At 40.9% G+C, this 23,235-nt stretch overlaps 2 protein-coding genes across 2 annotated transcripts in view; one reads left to right on the top strand and one right to left on the bottom strand.

The window, feature by feature from the left end:
• Positions 1–23,235, top strand: part of LOC126567958 (MOXD1 homolog 2-like) — a 507,834-nt gene that overhangs the window by 319,332 nt on the left and 165,267 nt on the right. The gene's annotated exons all lie outside the window — the stretch shown is intronic.
• Positions 1–23,235, bottom strand: part of LOC126567933 (MOXD1 homolog 2-like) — a 52,260-nt gene that overhangs the window by 9,174 nt on the left and 19,851 nt on the right. Inside the window, exons 3-7 of the mRNA XM_050224303.1 lie at positions 21,011–21,283; positions 14,161–14,340; positions 9,812–10,324; positions 9,552–9,714; positions 9,218–9,353 (exon numbers count right to left, since the gene is read on the bottom strand). Of these exons, the coding sequence (XP_050080260.1) occupies positions 9,218–9,353; positions 9,552–9,714; positions 9,812–10,324; positions 14,161–14,340; positions 21,011–21,283 (1,265 nt within the window). The remainder of the gene's footprint in view (positions 1–9,217; positions 9,354–9,551; positions 9,715–9,811; positions 10,325–14,160; positions 14,341–21,010; positions 21,284–23,235) is intronic.

Raw genomic sequence — 23,235 nt, 5'->3', positions numbered from 1 at the left:
GTTCTAAACAACGTTCAAGTCGAAGTTGATCTTGCTGCGAAAGACAGCAACACTAACAGCAGCAGCAGCAACAATAAGCCCTAAATTTACTTTTTCCCAAATCGGTGTTAATTTCGTTTCGGCGCGCTTTTGGCAAACGGTTTTTGAAGAAACGATGCTGCTGCGTTGGCTGTAGGAATGGGAAGAGAAATTATTTTACGAATGGCTTTTTCGTTGTTGTAGCCATCTTCGTCTTCTTCGCTTTAAGGATACACTGAAGGCAGCTCTATATGTAGTTGATGGCAACGGTGGCGAACGCGACGAGTCTGGGCATCGTTACTTAATTTATTTCCCAACCGTAATCGTTCCGAAGAATTATGTTTTTCAGCAATAAATTTAAGTGGTTAATGGTTTTGAACCGTTTTTCGTTGCGGGCTTACGAGGGGATATTCTTTTTTATTCACTTTCCTAGTTTCAACCCACAGACATAGCGAGAGGGGTAGAATGTTTGGTCAAATGATGGAGCCATCCAGAGGTTTCGGCCGATGCAACAACATTCTTGTGGAGAAGAGAGTGAGAGAGAGAGAGGCTCGAGGTGGCATAAGAAGTGAATCAACTGCTGGCAGGACTCACACTCCCCACAGAAGGCTTTAGATTTTTGGAGCGCGAGTCACTGCCAGTTGGCGTCGGCTCCCGCAGGATTCCGATTCGTGCCTCCGTACTGCGCCATATTGCAATCGTTGGCTGTTTTTGTTGGCTAGCAGCGAGGACGACTGAATGCTCGCACCTTCGCTCGCACCCTCGCATGGTGATGGCAGAATTTATTTATATATATTATTTCGAAAGTAATTTATTACATTCGTTGTGCAAGATCAAACATACAGCTCGTTCGCAAAACAACACACAAAACAACAAGGAGAAAGGCTCCCAGGGAAAGGGCTAGCGACGCGGTGTGAACAAGGAATGGCGTTTTTTCCCGCACTTCTGCTGAGGAAAATGGGCAAAAACCCATTTCTTCCAGCCTGTCCGCGACAGGCAGCCTTGTAAGTGGTGGGGTGCGTTTTTCTATTTGCGCTACAAAATTTCACCACGTTTTTTCCATCACTGTTTGCTGTGGATTAGCGTTCTAGTAGCAAAATGATCAGAAGGGAGACAGAGAGAGAGAGATGCGCGGCAGTGAAAGTAATTCATTATCCACTTTCGTGCACTTTTCGAAATGAGATTTACGTTTACCGCGCTGGGAATGTTTTCACCAATTCCTGTTGTTTGGGTGGGGTTCCGTTCGATACAGTCTGTTACGCCAGAGCACTGAGAAGTAATTCAAAGTAATACATTCGTGTTGTTGTTTCTTAATTCAACTTTACACAAAATCTTTGCAAAAGAGGACCAATCACAACCAATTTGATAAATAGACTAAGCTCTAAATATGATCTGCAGCGCCAGGCAGTATGCAATGATGTTTTAGTGTCCCTTTGGCCGTTTTAACTGTATAAATATTTTTCATATGTTTAGCTTAGTCAAATGCTTCCTTTAAATTTATCTGACCAAAGTGTTATAGTTATACTATTCATGTGTCTCGGGGCTTTTAGATGATTAGAATGGTTAGCAAATCAAATTTGCTAATGAAGTAGTTGCCACCCGAAAATAGCTGATTGATTCCATCGAATTCTTCTATTTTAAAGTTCACACTCATCTATTTAGGTGTTGTGGAACCCCATTTTTACTGCGGATCTAGAGCAACAATAAAAAATATTCTAGACTGGAAGGAAGAGACTTCCACCTACAGTCATTAGACAATTTAAAATAAGCCCTTTTAATAAATGACAGAAATTAAATATTATTAATCATTTATTTTAGCTGTAAGGTTTGGTAAAGGTCAGGGAAGGTCTGTGAAGAAAAACGAACGAACGGGAAGGTCTGTGCCGTTCAAAACGCGATATGATGTTTGAAGTATTGTTTAAAAGTTGCAAGTAGTCATTAAGAATGAAGAACTGAATAAGCTAATCAGTTATGAAAAATCCAATTGCATACTTTCAGGCGTATTGAATCTATGAGCGTTTTATTTGGTTAAATGGCGCATGTTGAGTTAAAACAGAATAACAAATGCTTCTAACTTATTGTTTCATCTCTTTTCTTCTTTCTACTATTTGTTTTCCAATATATTCCATTATAGAAAGAAAGCGTTCAGTAAATTCTCAACCAGAGAGCTTTGTTAGAAACGGCTTTAAAAGTTAGTTGCTGACTACTTGCATTTCAATCACCGTCACTTCGCAGCGAGTGCAAAGTAATAGCCACCGACCAACAACCCGCTTGACATATCCAGGTGATTCCAACGCTCATTAACGTTTATATGCGAAAGCTTCCCGCACAAACTTTTGCCCGGTGTGAATGAAACGTTGGCACAACTCGAGTCAATCCTCTTAATGCAAGAGCGCGTCAGCGTAAACGGGATTAAACTTTTCAACGTCGCCCCGTGCAGCCTAGGTAGGGCAGGTGATCAAACTCCGTTACTTTAACCTTTGAGATTTCGATGTTTTAATTAAAATCACCCTACTGGGAGAGTTTTTTTACGATGTCGATGCTACCGTCACTCGTTTCCATTTCGGAATGCCATTAACGCGCACCGGGGACACATTAACAAAACGAAGGCAAAGTTAAGGTCTTTCTCGCTGTCAGCTAGTGGTTAGTCTTGTCTTATTCAATTTCGCCTACGAGCAACCGCATCTCGTTACACGAAAGATGCATTAGAAAGCAGGATTCCTAAGAAAGGGGGAACAAGGGCATGGTTACGGCTACTGATTATTGTTGCCCTTATTCTCCAACGAGTCTTGTGTGGGTGACGAAACAGTAAGGGGAACCATTGCCGTTATTGATGGTGAGACAAAACCAGTGCTAATCTGAAGTTCAGTGGAAGAAGGAGAAAGTAAAAAAAAAGAACTCAGCGAATCCCATCAGGAAGGCATAAGACTCCCAGTGGGGATTTCCGTAGGATTTCTAGTTGCAAATCCTTTTTGTTCCCTTTTTTTTGTTTGAAGAATGTTCCCCGTCTGTATTGAGCATCAGGTGCAGTTTTAGGGATGATTCTCCCTACGAAAGGAAAATTTTATGATCCTTTTTCCCCTAGTTCTTGCTCGTCCCTTCTTGCTTTGTTCCCTCACAGTGAAAAGCCTTGTAAACGATATTGCATGACGTCCACTGTGAACGGGGGCTCCTGCTAAGCAAAATGGTGCGAAATGATAAATAATGTGAAAACATACAGGCGAAAGTTCTCAGGTGCAAATTATTTTGCTCCTTCCCACGGTGCACCCACTCTGGGTTGTTCAGCGCTTTCCGATAGTTTTTCCTAACGAGATTTTTCCCAGTTACACACGCACATAAAAACTATGTTCCTTGTGCAGATAGAGGATATGTTTAATGTTTTTATTAGTGTTGCATTGTTTGCTTTGCTAACTACGGCAGGGATATGAGCAAACATTTCTGGGAAAATTGTTTGGCGCTGGGGAAAGACAAAGAAAATGTCATTATTCAGAAAAAGGTTCTGTGAGAATTTCTTTAGGAATGGTTTCAGACAGTAAGTAGAATCTTGAGAGGGAAAAAGATAAATGTTTCCACTTGTATTTCTTCTACAAAAAAGCATGAAGCTAATGGAAACACGTCTATTAGAAACGAATTTTCATAGAACAGTTTATTATGTTAAGCATTGACAGGCGAAATTCGAGTGACCTTTCTTAGTTTGGGAAAAAAATTACAACTTTAAATCATTTTGAATAAATAAGACAATTTATGGGTTGAATTGGCAAGAAGATAAGTACTACATGTGCTAAAAAGAATATATTATATGATAAAACAGAACATACGATTTGGTTTTTTTTTCAACAGCGCATTTCCAAAAACCATGTAATTTTTTGATTTTGTAAGTGATAATGCTAAGTCTTAATATGTTAATATATCTGCTGCAAAAAAGTACTTTTAAATTGACGTATAATGTGTTACCTTACAATTATATTAGACACATTGTGAGTGCTAAGTAATAACCCATTAAAATAACAAAACCCATCGTTATTACTGACACTTGATTCTAGAATAGCCACAGTTGATTTGTCCTTAAAAGCTATAATAAACTTTCATGCAGCCATTGCAAATATGGGCATTTTTAAGATCAGGGAGTCTTATGTTACCTCAAATATAAATTTCAAGATTCAGTTAGTAGAGCTTAAGTCTCTAGCGTATTAATTATTGTTGTGTAAAGCGGCTGCATTTAAAGAGAAGAGGACAGCTGCTCACTGACGTGTAAGAGCAGAGGCCTCCTAATAACTTTACGCTCACTGAAGACAAAGAGCTCGACGATGGCGAAGACCTATGTAAAGTATTGAACAAGTCACTTTAAGCTACACAATCAGGGAAGCACGATCGTTCCCGCGCCCTGCACACATCGTGCCCGATAATCGGATTGATCCTCAGCAGAGCAGGCTAACAGACATGTAACATTAGGTAAAAAAAAGTCAGTCGCAAATGAGAAGCCGAACAGTTCAGTTATTTTGAGAATTCTTACACAACCCACATTGTGAAAGAGAAGAGTTCGAATAGTGCGAAGATCTATCTGGAAAGGGCGAAAAGCTATCTCATGAAGGCAAAAAGGTACTCCTTGGGGATGAAGACCTAAAAAAGCGAAGAATTATGTCGGGTGGGCGAGAACTACCTTGTGCTACCTTGTGAGGCCACTAAGCTACTCCGTGAGTTTAAAGAATTAAGTGAGGTTGAAGAATTATGTCGTAGGGAGAAAAGCTTTAAGATGGTGAAGAGCTGCCTCGTGATGGTGAAGAGTTTGAAGAGTGGGAGTGATATGTCGTGAGGGCGATATCACGTATAGAACGAAGCCGTGTAAACTCACAAGTGAGCAAATTTGGTCACTGTTTTGCTGTTCAATGTTCATTCATGTTTCACTTTTTTTCGTCAATGTGGAAAAGGGTGATGAAGACAATGATTTTTTTCTATTTATTAAATATGCTTTCAATAGAAGAAATGTGTAGCAATACGGACTGGCTGTCCGTTCTCTTGGATCTAAAAAAAGAAGAATGCGGAGCAGAGACGTCAAAAGTATTATTCAAAAGGAGCTTAAAATACAGCATGAACCCAACAGACAGATAGAAACCATTCGATAATTTACAAACCATGAAATACTTTCATAAAATTTGAAAGTAGACATGATTTTTTAATTTATTTTCTTGTTTCTTGTTGTACGATGTTTCACTACGAATCCAGTGATTCCTGCAAATGCTTCTCATCATTTAATTTAATTTTCCATAGAGGAACTCATTTACAATGATCATGAAACGATGACTTACGCTCCACCAAAGGCACCATCGGAGCGTGATAAAGAAAAGAACAAACAATTTTTCCATGCCCAAGGGAATCTGAGGAAACAAACTACCCCATCAAAATGGTGTGATGTATCTCCCGTGTTGTGACCGTATTTTTGCATCGAAAAATTTAATGATGTCTATGGTTCATTTCGTGCACAAAAAAGTAAAGGGAAAACTCGTCCAACATTGCATTAGCGCTCGCTTGGCCCGTCATCACCAACACCCAGCAGTCCCTGCCAGTGTGGTTGACAGTGGCCACAAAACTATAAACAAGATAAGTTTCCTCGGCGCATTTGTTGTTTTTTCGTTTATTTGTGTTGATCCCATGTCAATACGTCTCTGGCCACGGAAACAGCCTCGCACAATAGTTGGGTGGAAAGCACTGGGGCTGATTTTTTTATTCTTTCTGGACCAAAACCAACCTTTGTTCCTTTAGCTGCTAGCCATTGCTGCAGAGCGAAACACGTTTAAATGTTTTATTTTCCCCGCACTTCTCCGGGTGCTTCGGTTCAGTTCGCATTGGTGTGCGCACGGTCAGCTGGAAAAATGTTTCATTTTCTGCCGATCGTCGTCAGTGCGTTGCGGTGCCTTTTTATCATCTGCATCACCTGCAGTTCGACGAAAAACAGCAAACCGACAAAGAAAAATACATCACACCGCGGATGAAAGAAAAACCCCGAAGTGATGTCCCGGTGGCCACGCTGTAAAATATAATATCTCATCAAGGATCTGCGGGTTCGTTGGTTGCATCGGCAAAAACCACCAGCAAATGCTGCAAAATGGGTGAAATCATTTTGAATGTTCCCTTTTTGTTGTTGTTGTTTTGGTTTGTATTTTGTTGTTGCGAAAAGACGTACGGACAAGACAAAAAAAAAGGCATCGTCACCTTTTTAGGAAGGATGCAGCAGTGCGCATACACAAAATAAAAGAAGCTATCATTAAAATTTAATGAGATTTTTCCATTTCCCGTTTTTTTTTTTGGGAGTGCTAGCCATTTTTTGCTATCCCTTTCACATTCAATGAACAATCCATCACCTCTCTCGATGGGTTCCGTTTCGCAAACAAGACAAACGGGATGTAATAAGAAGCGAAAAACAAAATGCGGATTGAGACAAAGAATTCTTGGTTCGGACAAGCTTTTCAGTGGGTTTTTTTTTTTTTTGCTCGTAGATCAATGGTTTTCCTTCTTTTTCAATAGAAATTATTATCGTTAGAAGCGGTTATGTGGTGGCAGTGTTTAACATTCATTTTTGGAGGGAAAAACTTTACAACCATCGCAAAAAGCGATGAATCCGAACAAAATTATGAAAGGCAAACTGGGTGACAATTGTTGTGAAATTTAAAAAAAAAGACGTTGGCAAGATTGAATTTGAGATAAAAAAATTAAATGTAATTGAGCTGCAACCTTTGTATCGTAAATGAATTTAAAACATTTGCTTATTTGTGCCATGAACTCATGTCCAATGCAAACAGTACTAAAAGAAAATTTAAAAATTTTATGATCATTTACTTACACATTTTATCATTTTTATAATTTTAAAATTATAAAAATGATAAAAGTCTTGACTTTTCAGATCAAAAAATTATTTAAAATAACAAAATGAATTATGGTACTTGTTTTCGTAGCTCTACGGTACAAGTTACTGCCAATGGAGACGCCTGGTACTTAAGCTCGTTGGTAAAAATTTAATGGGGACGCCTAGTACTTTATGTTAAACTTCTCCAAGTGCATTCAGCTCTTGGCGTTCTCATGAGCAAATTTGTTCTGCGGTTTTTAAATTATAGATTATAACACCTTGAATCCGAGTACAAACAAGTCATTTTGACAATGATTCCCTTAATTCTTGTCATGTATTTTAGAACCGCTTTTCTAGTAACACGTTTAAATAAATTCAACCGTTATTAAAACCACTCTTTCACCCCCTCTGATCAGTCAGAAAATTCACTAAAGCCGGCTAAGATTTGCTGGAATTTAACGCTGGTTTAAAAATAAGATATTGAAAACAAATCAAAAACTGTCTCCAGCTTAGGATTAAAAAGCAACTTTTCAAATACAAGAGAGAGTAAATAAGGAAACTGCTTCAAACAAACTGACCATTTTTACACACATTGTAAATGCACAATATCCAAAACAATTCATTGATACCACTCCGCCACAAACTATCTCTCAGCCTATCGGTCTCCTGAGTTTTCCTTGGAAGAATTTTAAAAAGCGATAGAAAAATTTCAGCCCCACAAAGCCAGGAAGAAACGGAAAATTACTGCAAAAATTCCAACCTCCACAACAAAACACACATTCCAGGCAGCTGAAACAGCAAACTGCTAAAAAAGACCCACCATCGGGTGCGATAAAAGCATTCCTTTCCTTATCGTCACACACTTTTCATGCCTTTTCCAACACTCAACCTTCCTGTGATGGGGACAAAGCGACAGTGTGGGGATTTTTTTTCCTTTATAAGTTGAATGTGGTTGTGGTCGATTGTTTTGCGGTGCCGGGAATGTGAACCAAGGAAGAAAAAAAACAAAACCGAGGACCGGTTGGTGTCCTTTTTCCGTTTCGGGTGCGTTTACTAGCAGCTGCTTTTTGACTACTCCTTTGCTCCCTGGTAATACTCATTAAGCTACTTCGTTACACAGTTGAGCGAGAAGCGGATTCGATAATCGATACAATGTGGGGGGTTGCCCTTTTTTTCGAGCGATCGATCGAGGTTGGGATATCTTTTCGAACGTATTTCTAGGAATTCATTCTACACACGTAACAGAAGCAGAAGCAGTTTTGGGAGAGGGTTTTGTTTGCACAACTCAAAGATATGGTACCAACGAAAAGGAAGGAAAGAAATTATCATTCAAAATTCGTTCTACTGCTTGTGGATGGGAGCAGTAGACAGCAAAGGAAACCTTTAAGCTGACAGTGTCTTTTGTCATTTTTTCGTCGGGGCAAACTCCAGCATAGAACAAAAGACAGAAAGAAGGTTTTCTTTCATAATCATTAAGCTGGGGCTGTTTGAGGTACAAATTAAACGTCCCATTTTGCAACAGCACGCTTCATCTTCAAAATGGTGGGTCAGAGGGATAGGAAAGGGTTTACTATTATTATTCGGGTTGCGTCTTGGTTACGCGCAAAAAAAGAAAGGTTAAAGAAGTTTTATCGAACAGGAAGTATGCCAGTCCGGTCCCAATTCGGAAATAGACAGGGAAGTGATCTTCAAAATTAGATGAGTGATGGTTGGTTCCTGGAAGGCGTTCAACTAGATGGTGACTTCATTAAAAGCGAAAAAGGACGCAGGAAGGTTTATTAAAGCATTTGAACAAATGATTCGATTGATTCATTGGTGGTGCGGTTTTGGCTGACAAATATGTCAATTGAATAGGTCTCTTCATGCTTATTTATGTATTTTTACAATCGTTAAGCTGTACTGTTAAACGTAGAGTACATTAAAGATAAACTAAATTTTAGTCCTGAATTTCATGTTTGGGGCTTCGTTGAACTCGTTGATTGATGCAGCACATCGCGAGGTTGTTTCTTTGAATGAAAAACGACATTCAATAGCTAAAACATATCCTAGTAAACCACATCAGTGCCATACAAAGTTAAATGCAGTCTAAACGTTACATTGAACATCAATATCCATAACCAAAGAGAACTCCTCCACCAAAAGTAACTCCACAAAGAAGTAAACATCGTTTAAAGAACCCAATTTGCTCTTCATTCAGACACACAAATAGATGTACCCACTCATAAATGAAAGTTCATCCATTTTGTCCTGAAGCTCAACATCCCACCGTATAGTAGAATTTTTCCTCAGCAAGCTTTTTCTCAGGCCTTTTAGCCTGCCACATCAACCATGCCATTACACACATTTGACAATACTTACGAGGCGAGCTCCTCGATGCCGAGCGAATGTAGTACGGTCGGTAAACTTGGCAGCGAATGGCACGATGTCAGCTCCCGCTGACGAGGGTAGTACAGTGTCAGGATGATACAGATTTCCTCCCGGGTCGTCATGCCACCTGTGTGTAAGCGGGAAAGCCCAAAAAAACGAAAAACACACCAAATGTTAACTTTAAACCCCAAGACAATGTCAACCCCGTGGGACCGGCTCGTTCCCTGTCAAGACTTGGGAGCAGCCGGTCTGCTGTCCAACGCACACAAGCCACTTTAATGTGTTTGGCGGTGAAGTGTGACAAAACCGGTACCGGTGGACTTACCGAGAGTGATGGATTTGCGGGACGAGCTGTCATAGATACATTCCGCAACGAGACTATCGCCCGGCAGTACCTTGGTCGGTACGGTCAACCGCCGGTAGTCCTGATAGCTTGGATCGATGTTTGTGTCACGCATTATTGGCTGCAGCTCCATGCTGCCACGGATCTGGGAAAAAGGAGGTGGTTGGGTGTGGATTAGTGCGGTGGACGAAAAGTAAATGGAAGAACTTTATCTCCAACCAACCGACGGAGCTGGTGCCTACCTGGCGTAGTTGCACCTGCCGTCCGATCAGATGCGTACGGCTCATCACGGCAAAGATGTTGATGCCATCGCGCGGAAAGGCTCGCTGCGTGCACGCCCCAATACAGTGGCCCTGGGAGATAACGTTCTCCTGCCGGGGCGGTATAATGTGACGCCAGTTAGGATCGAGACCGACGGACAGGACGCCGGCATCGTGCTGGCGTAGCTTGTGCGTGTAGAACAGCTTCAGGCCCGAGTTGTCCACCATCTGTTGCTCCATCGCGATACTATCGTCTCCGTCGTCGGCGAGGTCTTCATCGCCGTTGGACCGTGGATCGCTGTCTTCTGCCTGGGGTTCGGCCGTTTCGTCGCGCGATTTAATGTGCATGTTGCGCTGCTGCTTGCTGAGATTCTTGCGATAGAACGGCGAGAAATCGTACGTGTAGTCGGGATAGTTGTAGTGGGTCTCGAGCATGTAGTACGTGGCCTGGTGCGATTCTAGCGGATAGCCAGCCTCCGGTGGGAAGGTGAAGCCCTGTGGAAGTGAAACGGAATGAAAGATTAAAGTGGCTTTGGATGAGAAGCTACTCTGGATAGAGAACGATAGGTGCGAATTTAAAATGTCCCCGTCTGTTGAATAGGGCCAGTAATGACACTAGGATCTGCCCTTTTACAAGGTTTTGCTCAGACGTACAAGCAGCGTCGTAAATCTTCCCATTAAGGTTGTTTGAATCAAGACGACTTAGACGCTCGACTTTATAGCCTTGAAGCGGATAGAGTTTTACGACAGTGGGAGCACCCGCTTGCACTATTCCAAGTGCCAATTCCAGACTCATAAACTCGGCACGGAACAATGGTTCGGTAATAACGGGCTCCAGGAGCAGGCGGTTGAAATCGCATGGCGTCATGGCATCATAAAAGTCACGCCCCATATACCCATTTGCTACTGTTTTCGTCGATATCAAAACGAGAAACACACACAAACATTCTCTCGTACACCGACCAGTGTACTACACATCATAAACGGACGCGTCCCAAGTAACACTATTCGCTGTGGTGTGCACGTGAATAATGCGATAAATTACACCGCTTTTCAAAACCTCGCCTTCGAGTGGTAGACGTGACGAAACGAGTCCTCTCACCTGTTCCTACCACCATTTGGTCTTTACACCCAGCGTCGTGAAGGAAAATCAGTTCCCAACCCGACCGACCGACCGATGATGACACAGCGACACACCGTGTGCGACTGAACGCGAACGCGAAATTCATTACATTCCATCGCATTCAAATTGAATTGGCAATTGGCAAATTTATTCTATCGTGTAATTTAATTTATTCGTCTTGTTCGACCCCACTCACTACAACCGCCATTCGCACGGTGGACGCCATTTTCGCAATCGACGCCTTTCGGTTCAACACTGCTCGCGAGGGAAAATAGATGATTCTAGCGAAAGGAAAGAAAAGCTAAAGAAAAGCTTTCCCTCCTAGCAGTGTTGTACCCGCGCTGAATGGAAGGGATTTTGTTCGGTCCTTTCTTACGCTATCCTTCCATGTTGCTTTTCTTGTTGGCAATAAGCGGCACAAATTCAATCAGCCATTTGTCGATTTGTTTTCTCATCTTTTGTTCCCACCGGCCGGCGAGGCTGTTGTGCCGCGTACTGGGAAGCAACTTGGCCTTTTCTTTTATTTTGTGCGAGAAAAGCAGAACAGTTTGGCTCATTTTGATTTGTACACTCGGCGGTACTGTTTGCTTACAATCAGTTTACAGGGCGTTAGGTGGTGTTTATTAAAGCTTTGGAGCTGTAGGAGTGCTTGGAGCTGGATAAAGGTTTTTGTTTCTTAGGTCGCAATAAATGCTTTAAACGGAGAAGACATGCAATTTTTCATGTGAGGTGGTTTTATTAATTTGCTACTTGGCGATATAGCAATCAACAAAAAAAGAACTTAAAATATTTAGAAATGTTTTTATCAATTTATTCCTACTTAATTGTCTGGTTAGTTCAATTGACATAAAAATATATTAATCTATTTTAATTATTTCAAACTCTACATCTTCAAGTCAAAACAATAATGAAAACATACTTCAATACCATTGACTGGAATTTATATTTATACAATTTAAACTGTAATTTTTACCTTTTTAAAAACTTTGCTCCACTTACCACTTACTTACTTACCTGTCAAGTTTTGTTCACACTTTGTTCTATAATTTATCTATCTATTTTTTGTTTTTAATTCAAATGTGTACTCTATATTTGTGCTTAGTTTATTCATTATCTTCAAACAACTATCGATTGAATTTTATTTGATGTAATAGCAAGTTAAATGACGTTGTCGCAATAAGGCTGGGCCGTTTCAATTGAATAAAAAAATATGAAAAAGTTGTTTTTAATGCCGAAAAGAAACGAAAAGGAAGCAAATATGCCTGCCCCAATGCATAAAGAGAGCAGACAAAAAGAAAATCATTTGGTTTTCTACGTAGCACAAAATATTCCTGTATTGCGCCTGACAGTATGCAAAGCGTTTGCACTTCACATCCACGAGAAGACAACTACACCCCAGCAACTGTGAGCCACGCTTCCCCAACGCCAATTACAGGTGAATAGCAAACATATTATTCTAGATCATTGTTCCCACAGTTCGAAAACCTTTTCTTTTTTTTTTCTTCTCGGAAACAAATGAATGTTGTACATCAAGGTAAAATGGCATGAAAAAAAACCCCCAAAAAACAAGCTCTCTCTCACACACACAAAGTAAATAAACAAAATAAAGACGAAACATACCGACACGCTCCCCAAAATGTAATATGTTTTCGCAAAATGGCGAAGCAGCGCGGTTTTTTTTGGGGGAATAACATAAACATTCTGCAACCGAAGCACCGTGGACAAATTCGGTGTAAATTCGGTTGGTGCCGGGAAGGAGGAAGAGGGATGAAAACTATTTTTGGCCATGTTCAACCGTTTTAGGATTTTTTTTTTTACAAGTCGATTTGCTCCATTTTTCTCACAGCAAAACTAGAACAGCACAGCATAAAGCAGCTTTTTGCTTCTGTTTTTTTTTTTGTTGTAGCTGTTGTTTTAATATCGCTAAACAGAAGGATGGGTGATTTTTGTTGGCAGTTTCATTAACAATCCTTGTTACATGGTTCCATTGTTCCCGGTAGCTTATACCGGCCCGTGCGGGGGTCCGTACATCGGTAGATTTGTTTATTTTCTATTTTCTCTGTTTTGTTTTACAACACACGCAAAAACACGCTGCTATGCTGCGGTAGAGGCAACAAAAAAGCTCGCCCTTTGCGTCTAAAGCCAGGTTCACTTGTGCTTTGGTGACCTAATTTTCACACGGGAACGCAAAACGCAATATTAGCACCGACGTCACGTTTCAGCGTTCTAAATAGCCGTGAAAGTACGCGCACCCTTAACGCCTTGCTCTTTAACGCACGGAATCACACATACACACACACAGGCATAGCTTCAAAGTGAAAATCTTCGAAGCTTCGGTGCGGAACGGAAGCGAAAAATCAGTGATCCAGCAGTGCGTAAATGTTCTTTCATGTTTTGCTGCATCGGTTGGTCGATGTGTTTTTTTTTTCTTCGCAGGTTTTGTCGCGCCTGTTTTACCTTCTTCTCGAGCCATTTTACCTTTCGGTAGTGCAAAAAGCAGTGATCCCTCCCGCACCAAGTGTAGCACAAGATGGGTCTTTGTGCGTTTCATTTCCATACCGGAAAGGTGAAAGAATATTTCTTGGCACACCATCTTTTCGGAGCGTCGTTTTTTTTTTGTCGAATGTTAACACCAACAGACAGGCGAAAGGTTCGCAAAGGAACGGTTCGGAAGAACGGCAAATGTGCGACTGTAAAGTGGAGGATGAATGAACAAAATAGCTTCGAAACCGAAATAGGTACAAATGAAAAACTTGTGTATGTATGTGTGTGTGTGTGTGTGTGTGGGCTGGCTCGTGCACAGGCGAAAAAGCCATAGCCGGTGTCGACGGAAGCAAACCGTAACCGTTAGTTAATTAGCGGGCGGAAAATGAGAGTGACTTTTGTCACCTACACAAAACCACCCGAACCCAACGCTGGGCTCTCTCAGGTTTTTCTCATTCCGGTTTCCGCTTTGAACGTGTAAATCTGGTTCACTGGTTTCCGTCCTGATACGAACAAAAAAAAAAAACTTACAAAAAACGTGGGTTTTCTAATGAAAGTTCCGAACAGAAGGCTACAAGTATGCTGCTGGAGGAAGAGAAAAAAAGACGAAAAAAATCCAACACATACTTCTGGCTTGCTGTTTCTTGCGAGCCAATTCTACTGTAACACACTGCAAACCCCTGCCTCCTCTTATCGTGTTTAGCTCCACCGGCACACTACTTACGTCAGATCCACGGGCCCAATTAGCTACGACGGTGTTGCAGTGCATCGGTTGCAGCCGGAAGCAGGGTGAGCCACGCTGGCGGGACAGTTGCTCCAGCTCCTGCGACAACCCTTGACATTCGTACAGGATCAGATGGTTTAGGTAGAGGACGCTCGTGCTCGAATCGAACACTGGTTCGTACTGTGGAAAGAAAGAAATTGAAAGCAAAGTGTAAGAGATTGATTGAGCACCCAAAACAAAGCAATAAGGCAGCGTGTTAATTGGCTTATGTAAGGTGGTTTGATTGCAATCGGGCGTTGCAAAGCGGGTCACAAAAGGGTGGAGGTAAATTAACCTGTAGAAGTAGAAAATTAATTGAATGTAGATGGTGGTAGCGAGAGAACATTTATGTAAAGAAATCCTGAAGGTGTAATTAGAAAACTCTGTTACTCATTTACGACACGTACTTCCAAATAAAGTCTAGAACTATCACATTAAAAACTCGATAAGCTGGGAAAATTATTCAACGTGGAAAGTCTGTAACTAAATTTATTTCTAAACCAATTTTAGAATTTATTTTTAAAGATCAAGCAACATTCTTAAAAATAGACTTACTTAAGTATTTTTATGTGAATGATATGAATCAAATTATCTAAAGATCCTATCGATTCGATAAGATTAGAAAAAGTTGGATTTTTTCTTGGTGGTCTACTTTATTTGCTGCTAGTTCTGATATCTGTTTATTTCTCAATGAAAACAAAACTATTATTAAAAATTGTGTAGATTCTTTAGGGTGTTCTAGAATTTTACGAAACGGTCCATCAATGATTAAAACATGGATCAAAGGGTTAGAGGATCCTTCCAAATGGTGAGATATTCGGAACTGAAATCGATTGGCGATTGTTACAAACAGCTCACTTTCTTTGACTGTAGCGAAATTATCGTTCTGTCACTCAAGCAACATTTGAAAATTTGAAGCCTATTTTTTCTGGGCAAGCCTAAGAGTTTTACAACGGTTTAAGACCTGAACCGTTGTGTCAGTGTGTCAGATGAAACTTATAATTTTCGAATATTTAACACCTTTTCTAGACCTGCCAATATTTTGTTCAAAAAGCAAATCCAGTGTCAAATGCTCTGCCTCACTAAGCAGATAAAATGACAATTTTAAAAACGTTTTCGTTTTCAGAAAAAAGATCGAATATTTATTGGCAGAACCAACTTCTTTAATGTACTATAAATTTCATTGTAATTTAATAACTTAATCCTCACTGTAAGCTCAATTGAATCCACCATGTGTGAGAAATAAAAAATATAAATTTGATTAAAATCATGCTTCTTCTCTCAATTCAAACTATCATTGCCATTACTACTGTTTTCCAATCCAATAGGCTACACTTTCAATCGTCGTCAACTATCATCGAGTGCGTCAATCGGCACCGGCACTGGCAGTGATCAACTTCTGCACAGCACTTGATAAATGGAGAGAAGCCGCCTGCCACATGTACGCTAGATTACGCCATTCCGCCTTTCCGAAACCACCGGGAATGAAGTTATTCGTGCGCATCCTATCACCCACCCACCCCCGGCCTGCGAGTACGAATAATGGTGTCACCTCATTTGCATAAAGTAGAGAAAGACGTTCATGCGTGTTCATCCTTCCTTTGAACGGCGTTAGTGGAAGGAGGTAAAAATTGACGGCAAATGGCTTAACAGATCATTCAGTGCAAACTCGGGGTAGAAAACCCGGCCGAACAAACCACTTCCTCCACTTCCTGCTAAAGCAAAAGAAAGGCAGGCGAAACCACTGTCGAAGAAAATCTCGAACAAGCGCGATTCTCTGAGGGAACTTGTCTGTGAATACGTCCGGAATGTGAGACATCAAACCCGCCAGCCCAACGCCAGCTTCCGATCTTTTTCTCCGGCCAAAGGAGATTGAGATTGATGAGTATTCCGGCCGCATATCACACCAACCGAGAAACGGGGCAAAGCGCTCGTCAAAAGGCACAAATGTGCCAGACGGGTTGACATTTTTGCGTAAAACGTGTGCTACCCAGCCTGCCACGGCCTGGGCTGCGTTTGGCCGCATTTTCAAGAGTGATTTGATCGATCAACTATCGATTCGTTTGAGTCGTTTAGTAGTGCCAAGAGTTGAACGTGCTGATGAGGAGGATGTTTTGAAAGAAAAGGGATGAAAATAAACTCGTTTACTCTTTTCAATGTGTGCTCGTTAGAATATTTTCCTTTTCGAAGGACGCATGTGGATAGCAGAGTGATTTGTGCGTATACTTGGACTGCCAAGCTGAAGTTGACTTTTTTTTTAACTAGGTTTTAATATGTGACTGTTTTATTTGAAAGTTGAACATTGATAAAGCCGGAGGTAAAGAAAGATAATATTAAAAAGATATCATGAAGTAAAGATGCTTAAAACAGAAAGAAATCATGGCGATGAAAATGAGAAGCAGCAAGCAAATTGCCACACATATTCCCTCGTCAGAAGGAAAAGGACGAACACAATAAATTACACTGAAAGGATACATAGAGCACCCTACCCAGGAAGCCAACAGTTCTCTAAATACGTGTAATGCAAATCTTTTCCAACCAAAAATTCTATTACCAGGATTAAGCAAACGCAAACGAACTCTTAGATTTTTTTTAAATGTCCGCACGTTTCTCGCTTAATTTCTAATTAATGTGGCGTCAGTTGTGTTGCCTCTGAATCCACAGATCAAATTACAAAACTCAACCCTCCCGACGGTTAGCATCGAGCACTTGGACCTATCCTTATTATATTTAGTTCCTTTACTTTACACGTATTTCGGAACATTTACAGCACGCGGTGTTTGAGTGCTTTCCTCTTCCCCTATTCTTCGCCGATGCTGGAGTGGCGGTTTCATATAATTCATTTATTCACCGCGTCTTCGTGGCATTAATTTCTCCCCTTTTTTCATGACAAAAACCCTCGCGGGTTGTGAATCGTTTCCTGCTGCGCTATCTAACCGTGTCCGTGCACGGGAACAATTGCGTTCGATATGAATTCTGGGATGCAGATTCCGTTAAGGATCGTTTTTCAACGTGCGTCCTGGATCATCCCCTAAAATTTTGACAATCATCAAGAGCTTTCTTTAGAATAGGATGCCTTTCTACTTGAACCATTATCCAGCATTCGAAGACGTCATTTTGCTTTTCACTATTCAGCTCTTGTGCCGCTTAATTCATCGTTGATTTTTCGGGAAGATTATTAGAGCGAAGTGTACGCGGGACAACCAAATATTTGCCTCGAAAAACAATAATGCCTACATTTGAGTAACAGCCATTCTTTCTTCCTATTCCTGTTTGAATTTCGATTCTTTGTCGGTTGTACCCGGGGGAACGATTCCTTTCCAATAGGGTGACCTTCTTTTGTGGACACACATACCAGTCAATCTCGGAAACGGGCATGCTCCCCCTTAGGGTGGGTTGTAGAATAATATTTACTTTCACCATGTCTTTTGTGAAGTGATTTTACGAAATGTTGAACCCCCTTCCTTAGAGGATGTAAAATTGCGTCTTGCGGTGATACGATTAAAAGTTGTGTTTGAAAAGGAAACAAAAAAACATTCCTAAAGGGGTACGCGGAGTATCATTAGGTGTGGGATGTTTCCGATTTGTTATGCGTAAAAAAGAATCCGCTATGCCTTGCGCTACGTCAAATAGGACGTAGACACATTTGTTCCGGTTGGAATTTAATGAAAGTTTGCACTTTGACGCTGCATAAACATAGTGCCAGCGGGGAAGTTTCCACATGCATAGGGCGCCGTTGTTGGCTTTAGTTGTTGAACACTGCACTATGGGATAGGATAGTTTAAACTGTGACTATCAATAATTTTCATTTGATCTGGGGCGGCCCAATGGTTGAAGTGATAATGGTGCCGATCTTCCCATGGCCGGACTGCCGTTCAAATCCATCCGAATTGGTCACCCCCAGTGCGACCTAATGCTTCCAATACCTGGTATTCGCATGTTTAGTACACCATGCGACCTCCGAGGTCGTTATTTAAGGAAGAAGTTGAAGAAAATTTTGTGTTCATAATTCAAGGTTTTGGTGGGCACATTCCTTAAGTGATTGCTTAAGGATCATTAGATTATGGATGCGATCAAGGACTCTTCAAAAATATTGCATGAATTTTCCAGTAGATTTTCAACAATTATCTGAATTTAATAATACTGTCATAAAATAATAGTTGACTACATTTTTTCAACTCTTTCTGGAGATGGATGGTCACAAAAGACTTGTCCCAAAACAACGTGCTGATCAATGCAGAGAACTTTTGGGGCCTTACTTAAATCTTTAACACGCTCGCCTCAAATTCTCGTTGATTTATGATGCATGGTAATGATCAGAGAAAACATAGTAAGGAGGCTAGAATAGGTATCCTAATGCACGGCTTATTCTACAATTTCTTTTACACAAGCCTACAAGGCTTGGATTATAACTTATTCATTAAAAAATCAAACAATCAATTTGATGTTGAAACATTTTTTTTTATTTCTCAATTTTTGGTTCGTTTTTGTGTTTAATACGTAATTGAATTAGTTTAGCTAAAAACCTGTTGTATCCAAATTTTCAAAATTCGTTCAATGCATTTCGAAAAGCAGCAATTTATTAAAATATACATTCATTAATGTTTACAATTTTGACAACTACTTCATCCATAGTGTTGCAGTAGCAAACGAAAGAGCGAAGGAACAGGATATTAACAAACGGCCTGAGGATGGATGCACAAAAGGCTTCTCCATTTTGGTGAATCGATAGTAGAAATGATTTCTTGGTAAAGCAGCTCGTAAATGCTCCTTCACTACAGTTAGTTTTGCAGTTGTTCCAAAAGCAGTCAGATGGACTGAAACGAGAAGTACTCAAAATCTGGAAAGACAAAATCACAACCGAGAGCGACGGTTTACAGACAATATGCGGCCGGGGACGAGGAAAATCGTCGACAGTCTATCACATCGAAATCATGCATTGCTTCACTCCGCTTTGTTACAAGGGGAGGAAATATTTTCCAATCAATTTCCCACCGTTGTTCCAATCCGTTTTTTTTTTTGTCGAGTCGTCACATTCTGTTTCGTTGGTACCAGAAAAAAAAAACCTGTACCCGGATGCATATGTTCTTTGCACCCCCATCATCATCTTGGTTGGAAAGGATGGATTTGTAAACGAAAACTGGGCGTACATATCACGCTTCTCCGTCTCTCTGTATGGCTCGGTATCTGCTGCGACCCGAAACGTACGTAAAATGTGTGGAAATGATTTTTTCCTTTACAACTTTCTTATCGCTGGTGCGCTCATTTCAACTCTGAGCCATTTTCTGCTGACGAAACCATTTTTCATGTGAGATGGGTAGGGAAAAAAACACTGCAATCTTGCTTCCGAGAAATATACAAAAGGATGACAGGCTGCAGGAGACGCGAAAAACATGTCCAACACTTTCGATCGTTTCGGAAAAGCACCTCAATGCGCCATCCGCTCTGCCTGTCTGTTTCTCAATATATCACCATAATGATAACGGAAATTGGAAGTGTACACAAGATCCATTTGCCGTATCCGCTCACACATTTCCAATTTATACACATTAGAAATAAATTTTCCATTCCCGTTCCCCAATTGGAAAATCGACTAAAGAATTCTTTCGTTCCCGCAGTCTGCTAGCATTTTATCGCACTGGAGACAGGGCTTCACGTACACGTAGAACTCACGTGGAACGGTTTTTGGAGGGTTGTAGGAATAAAAAAATATTACTCCACATGAAATCACTTTATAGCAGTAATCATCGTGGCTGAGTGTGTTGGTTGCGAATTTCCACTTTGAAAGAAACTTCAGCGGGAACGTTTCAGAGCGGGACGAGAAGAATTCGAGCAATTCCGCAGGATATAAAGTACCTCCGGGAAGTGTTCCAGCGTGTGCCAGCCAGAAAAAAAAAAATTTATCACGGCTACGGAACACGAGCTGGGAACAATTTTCCTCCATCGAATGCTGTTTTATCGGTGGCTTGTGAGATCGATGAAGATGTATTAGCATCCATTCCTGGCTGGTGGTAAACCACGATGAGCTGACGATTACTACAACGCTTTAAGGCTCAGAAGGTACAGCTCGTGTGTGAGGGAGAAAGAAAGCTTCAAAATAAAAGGACCCGAATACCGGGAACCATTCCGAACGTGCCGATTGAGCTCACCAAAACATTCCTGTCCCATTACTCGGTCCAATGGTAGCTTTGGAGTCTTAAAAATCTTCCAACATTAATATCATCTCGTGCCATTTACTATTGCCTGTGGCCTGCCCAACCAATAGCCTTCCTTTTACTGGTGGGGAATTTTTCTTCCCGAAAAGCGAAAACAGCTTATTGGTGCTTCATTGCTAACCACTGGTGGGTGCCAAAGCGGTATTCAAAGGCAAAAAGAGTATCAAAAACCCCCCACCAATGCAACACTTTCCTTTTTTTTTTGTAGCATTCTGTACGTTCCCAACCCAACTACCGTCCGTGGGAAAACCTCCGTACGCGGTTGACCGATGCGCTAAATTGAATGAAATTCGGTCCGGAAATTGAATGCCCGTTCGCTTCGGGCCCGCGCACCCCCAAAAATCTCCGAACCGGTGGCCGGAAATAGTTGACCATTTTTCGCACCAGTTGACAAAGCGGGTTTTGTTTTGTTGCTTTTTAGCTGCTTAACTTTGTGGGATAGTGTGTTAATGCATTTGAAGCTCTTTTTTTTTTATTTCTCGCTATTCCATTGTGGATGAAACCACCACCAAAACTTTGAACGTGGAAAATTGCTTTCTAAATTCTATGCCCTGATGTCAGCGTTACAGATTTACCCTTTTAATGCTCTCACTTACCCGCACGAGATGATGCTTCTGTGCGAAATCGTCCAGCTTGAAGATTTTGCACCAGTACAGGCTTTCGTCGCTGTCCGGCAGCTCGACGTCTTCGTTGCGCAGCTCCAGTATGCTAACGCTCGGTGCATTCAACAGTTCGTCCTGGCTGGAACGTTGCGTTAGGAAGATCGAACGCGAACCCTTGAAGGCGACGAGCGGTTGGGGTAGGGTGGCGTTCGAACCTTTCATTGGTTTTTCCTTTGAGTAGAGGAAAAGGACACGCATGGTGTCGTTCTGGAGAGTGGGGTAGAACAAAAAGGAAGAAAAACATTCATTAAATGAGAGTGATGGAAGTGAACGGAAGAAGAAATAGAATGTATGCAATCTGCAATATAAAAACGAAACGATTTTTGATGGCAGTGGTAGTTATTGAAAGCCTAAATTAAAGATATTAAAATACCAGTCAAAACAATTATAGATCAATATTGCTGCTTCAAGAAACGAACGTAGTAAGGCAGCAACAGGCAGTCGAATTTCACATTAACAGTTTGAAAGTTATTCTTAATGCATGTTTTTTATTTGCTTAATATAATTTAATGTTGTAGAAAAAATGCAATGAGCTGAAATGCACAAAACGGATTAAAAAGAAATAATAATAGTTATTTATCAGGGGCAGTGGTAAAGGCGACATTGGCGCCGGCCTTCAAACGTCAAGACACCGGTTCAAATCCCATCCACCCTCGTAGTGAGGACTAGATTATTCAACTAAAATGGTCGTTAAGCCAAGAAGAATAATGAGTTATCATTTTCTACACTTTTATCGTATTGTTGTTTTTATACGTTTAATTTAAAAAATATCTTTCGTTAGCCTGATGCTAAATAAATAAGGATTAAATACGATATTTGCTGTATGAATCTAGTGCTGGCGTTCCCTCCAGTATTCTCTATTTAATCAGACAGAACAAAAGGTGTTTGTTTTTATTTTTTGGGTTGTATTTCTACACTTTATACTTCTTTGCATACATGAATTTATTCATTGTTCGTTCGCTTAATTATGGATTTTTCATGTTTTATTTATCTATTCTCCATTTTTGCTAATTTATCTTGTTTTTAATACGGTTTTTCATAAATTTCCATAACTACCGATCATATCTTGTCTGAAATATATTATTTTAGTTTTTGGCGATAATTTTATTTTGTTATTCGATGAATTAAGTATGCCTGATTCGTTAATAAAAATCAATGTTGTTGCCATATATGAGCCACAAAACAATATCATTCTCAATTTTGCTATTCCCTCGCCTTTTTTCCAGTCAATATACAGCAAGCGCTCAACACAGCCTAAAGCACTAAATCCTATCGATTGCGTTATCAATCGGCCTCATTGTTGGAAACACACTTTCCACACAGCATCAACCTTACCCTCCGCTGCTCCTCCTCCTCTTACTCTATCATGACCACCATTTAATTGCCATTTAACCGTGTTAGTTGAACAGCATCGGATAATCGATTTAAATTGCTCATCCTGTTCCCGCTCGGCAATCGGGGTGACGGAGTGGTTAACAAAACTGTCCAGAAAAATGCTCTTACCGCCCCTCACACACACACACACACACACTAAAGCGAAAAACGCATCCAAAAAATATTGGCCAAACAGTTTCGGTGCAATTGAGCTAGTAATACTGATCCACCAGCCCGCTCGTGCATTTGTGTACTGCCCCTCGTAAAAAAAAGGATTGGCATTTTCTGGGGTGGAAAATTCATCGGAAATCGCCAAAAGCCCAATTTCGTAGCGAAAATGAAACATTTTCATGTCGGTCATGATGAGCTCAACCAACCAAAGCCCAAATGGAAGGAAAGAAGCAACCCCACCGAGCGGGAATGTTTGAAACAAACCCGAGACGGGGTACAGCACCGGGGGGATACCCCCGGACAAAGAATGAAGTGCCATATTTTCCACTCTGTGCGCCTTTTTCCTCCCTCCGTGTTGGTCGGAAGTTGTATTGGAAGGGTTGTTTTTTTTCCCCCAACCACCCACTCGACCACCAACAAAATGGTGGTGGATCTACACTTTCAAAAACTCAATGGTAGAATGTTGGTAGCATTGATTTGAAATTGGTAAGCATTCAGGCGTAATAATACTCACCCCCTGCCTCAACCACAGCACTCTAGAACCGATTTCACCGTACGAATGGGATTTGTACTGCGCTCGTGTATGTGCGTTGCGCAATAATGGAATTACGAAG

Source organism: Anopheles maculipalpis, chromosome 2RL, assembly GCF_943734695.1.
Source record: "Anopheles maculipalpis chromosome 2RL, idAnoMacuDA_375_x, whole genome shotgun sequence".
In the NCBI taxonomy this organism is placed as follows: domain Eukaryota; kingdom Metazoa; phylum Arthropoda; class Insecta; order Diptera; family Culicidae; genus Anopheles; species Anopheles maculipalpis.
This window is presented reverse-complemented; position numbering and strand designations above follow the sequence as displayed.